We start from the raw sequence: 2,294 nt of genomic DNA on the forward strand, positions 1-2,294 counted from the left end.
ATTTGCGAGTAATGATTTAAATTATTAGTTTATAGGCAGTAACACCAATGCAATTTGCGAGTAATGATTTAAGTCATCAGTTTCTAGGCAGTAACACCTATGTATTTTGCGAGTAATGATGTATATATATATATATGTTTTGATTTAAAAGCCTTGAAAGTTGTTTATTATGTAATAAATAAAATTATTAAAATGGTTTCTACCACTTCAGTCCACTACGTAACTAACTGTAAAGTCGTCATCAAAGTTAGGCTACTTACCTTCTAAGAATAGCAACAAAACTGAAGACATACACAGCTAAAGAAGTGAGGAAGTAAGCCAGTGGTAGGCGATAACCCTCTTCAGTCATTTCTCTGTTACTGTAGTAGCCGTAGAATATTGGAGAGTATTTCAGATAACCCTGTAGAAGGAGGGAAGAAAATATAGATGCTCGTATTGAATGACGTCATGAGACCCCCCCCCCCTCTTTATGGCATTATTATACACAAGCACCTTCACACGTCCATACATCTTTAAACCTGAATATATTAATTTCAATGATGTATTTCTATTGCTAAACCCTAAGGCCTAGCGTGGTCTGGTGGTTAGGGCATTCGGCTCGCAACATTTGATCGCAGGTTCGTATATCGCAACATTTGATCGCAGGTTCGTATATCGCAACATTTGATCGCAGGTTTGTATATCGCAACATTTGATCGCAGGTTCGTATATCGCAACATTTGATCGCAGGTTTGTATATCGCAACATTTGATCGCAGGTTCGTATATCGCAACATTTGATCGCAGGTTCGTATATCGCAACATTTGATCGCAGGTTCGTATATCGCAACATTTGATCGCAGGTTCGTATATCGCAACATTTGATCGCAGGTTCGTATCAAACATTCTTGCCCTCTTAACCGTAGAGGCGTTATAAGTGACAGCCAATTCCACTATTTGTTGGTAAATACTAGCCCAAGAGTTGGCAGAGGGTGGCGTTGCTTTCTCTCTATTCTATTACTTCAAAAGTAAGGATGGCTATCCCTCTAGTAGCTGTGCGCGAAATTCCACAAACAAACAAAAAGCTAACCCCCATATGGCTCAGCAACTTATAATGCTACAAATTAGGTTTCAATACTCGCGGTGAACATAGCGTAGATAGTCCATTGTGTAGCTTTGTGACTAATAATAAACAAAACTATACTTTACCGATGAGTAGGAAGATACCTTTCTTAGTAGGGTACAATTGTTAAAGTAGACACGAACCTGGTAAAACCAGAAAAAGCTGTGAAGTTCGAGAAAAGGGGGCCGACGCATGTTGTTTAGAAATGTGTGCTATCTCTGTATCTATCTATATCGGTGACGGGAAAGAGTTTGATATTAGTCTATCGTTAAGAAAATACAAATTATTCTGTAAATCAACTTGTCAATTATTTGAAATTAATCTATAATATTGTACATTAAACCGCCCCCCCCCCCCAGTGGCACAGCGGTATGTCTGCGGACTTACAACGCTAGAAACCGGGTTTCGATACCCGTCGTGGGCAGAGTACAGATAGCCCATTGTGTAGCTTTGTGCTTAACTTCAAATAACAAACATTAAACCAATCATTTTGTTTTCACTAGAGGTGTATATATGTAGCGAATATGTTTGTTCAAAGAACTGTACTTCGTGAAACACATGTTTTATAAACACATATTGTCAAAGTTCTATTGACTTATTGAAATATATACATACTGCAAAAGCCCATATTGTCATGGTTATATTGACCCCTTGAAATAAATACATACTGCATAACCTACGTGGTCATAGCGTTATTGACCCCTTGAAATAAAAACATAATGTATAGACCTATGTTGTCATGGTTTTATTGACCCCTTGAAATAAATACATTTTATATACATCCATGCTGTCAGGATTCTACTGACCTCTTGAAATAAGTATATTTTATATAAACCCATAATGTCAAGGTTCTACTGACCTCGTGAAATAAACACATTCTATAGAAACTCATTTGTCATAGGTCTACTGACCTCGTGAAATAAATATATTTTATATAAACCCATATTGTCACGGTCCAAATGGCCTCGAAGCAAATGCATTTTATATAAACCCATGTTGTCATGGATCTACTGACCTCATGAAATAAATACACTTTACACAAACTCATGTTGTCGTGGTTCTACTGGCCTTGAAACACATACATTTCATATACACTTAAGTTATCATGGATCTATTGACCTCATGAAATAAATACACTTTACACAAACTCATGTTGTCGTGGTTCTACTGGCCTTGAAACACATACATTTCAT

General features: G+C 37.0%; 1 protein-coding gene across 1 annotated transcript in view; it reads right to left on the reverse strand.

Moving 5' to 3' along the window:
* Positions 1 to 2,294, reverse strand: part of LOC106469418 (transmembrane channel-like protein 3) — a 60,752-nt gene that overhangs the window by 32,953 nt on the left and 25,505 nt on the right. Inside the window, exon 7 of the mRNA XM_022397936.1 lies at positions 261 to 400. Within this exon, the coding sequence (XP_022253644.1) occupies positions 261 to 400 (140 nt within the window). The remainder of the gene's footprint in view (positions 1 to 260; positions 401 to 2,294) is intronic.

This window comes from Limulus polyphemus, unplaced genomic scaffold (assembly GCF_000517525.1).
Source record: "Limulus polyphemus unplaced genomic scaffold, Limulus_polyphemus-2.1.2 Scaffold3475, whole genome shotgun sequence".
Classification (NCBI taxonomy): Eukaryota; Metazoa; Arthropoda; class Merostomata; order Xiphosura; family Limulidae; genus Limulus; species Limulus polyphemus.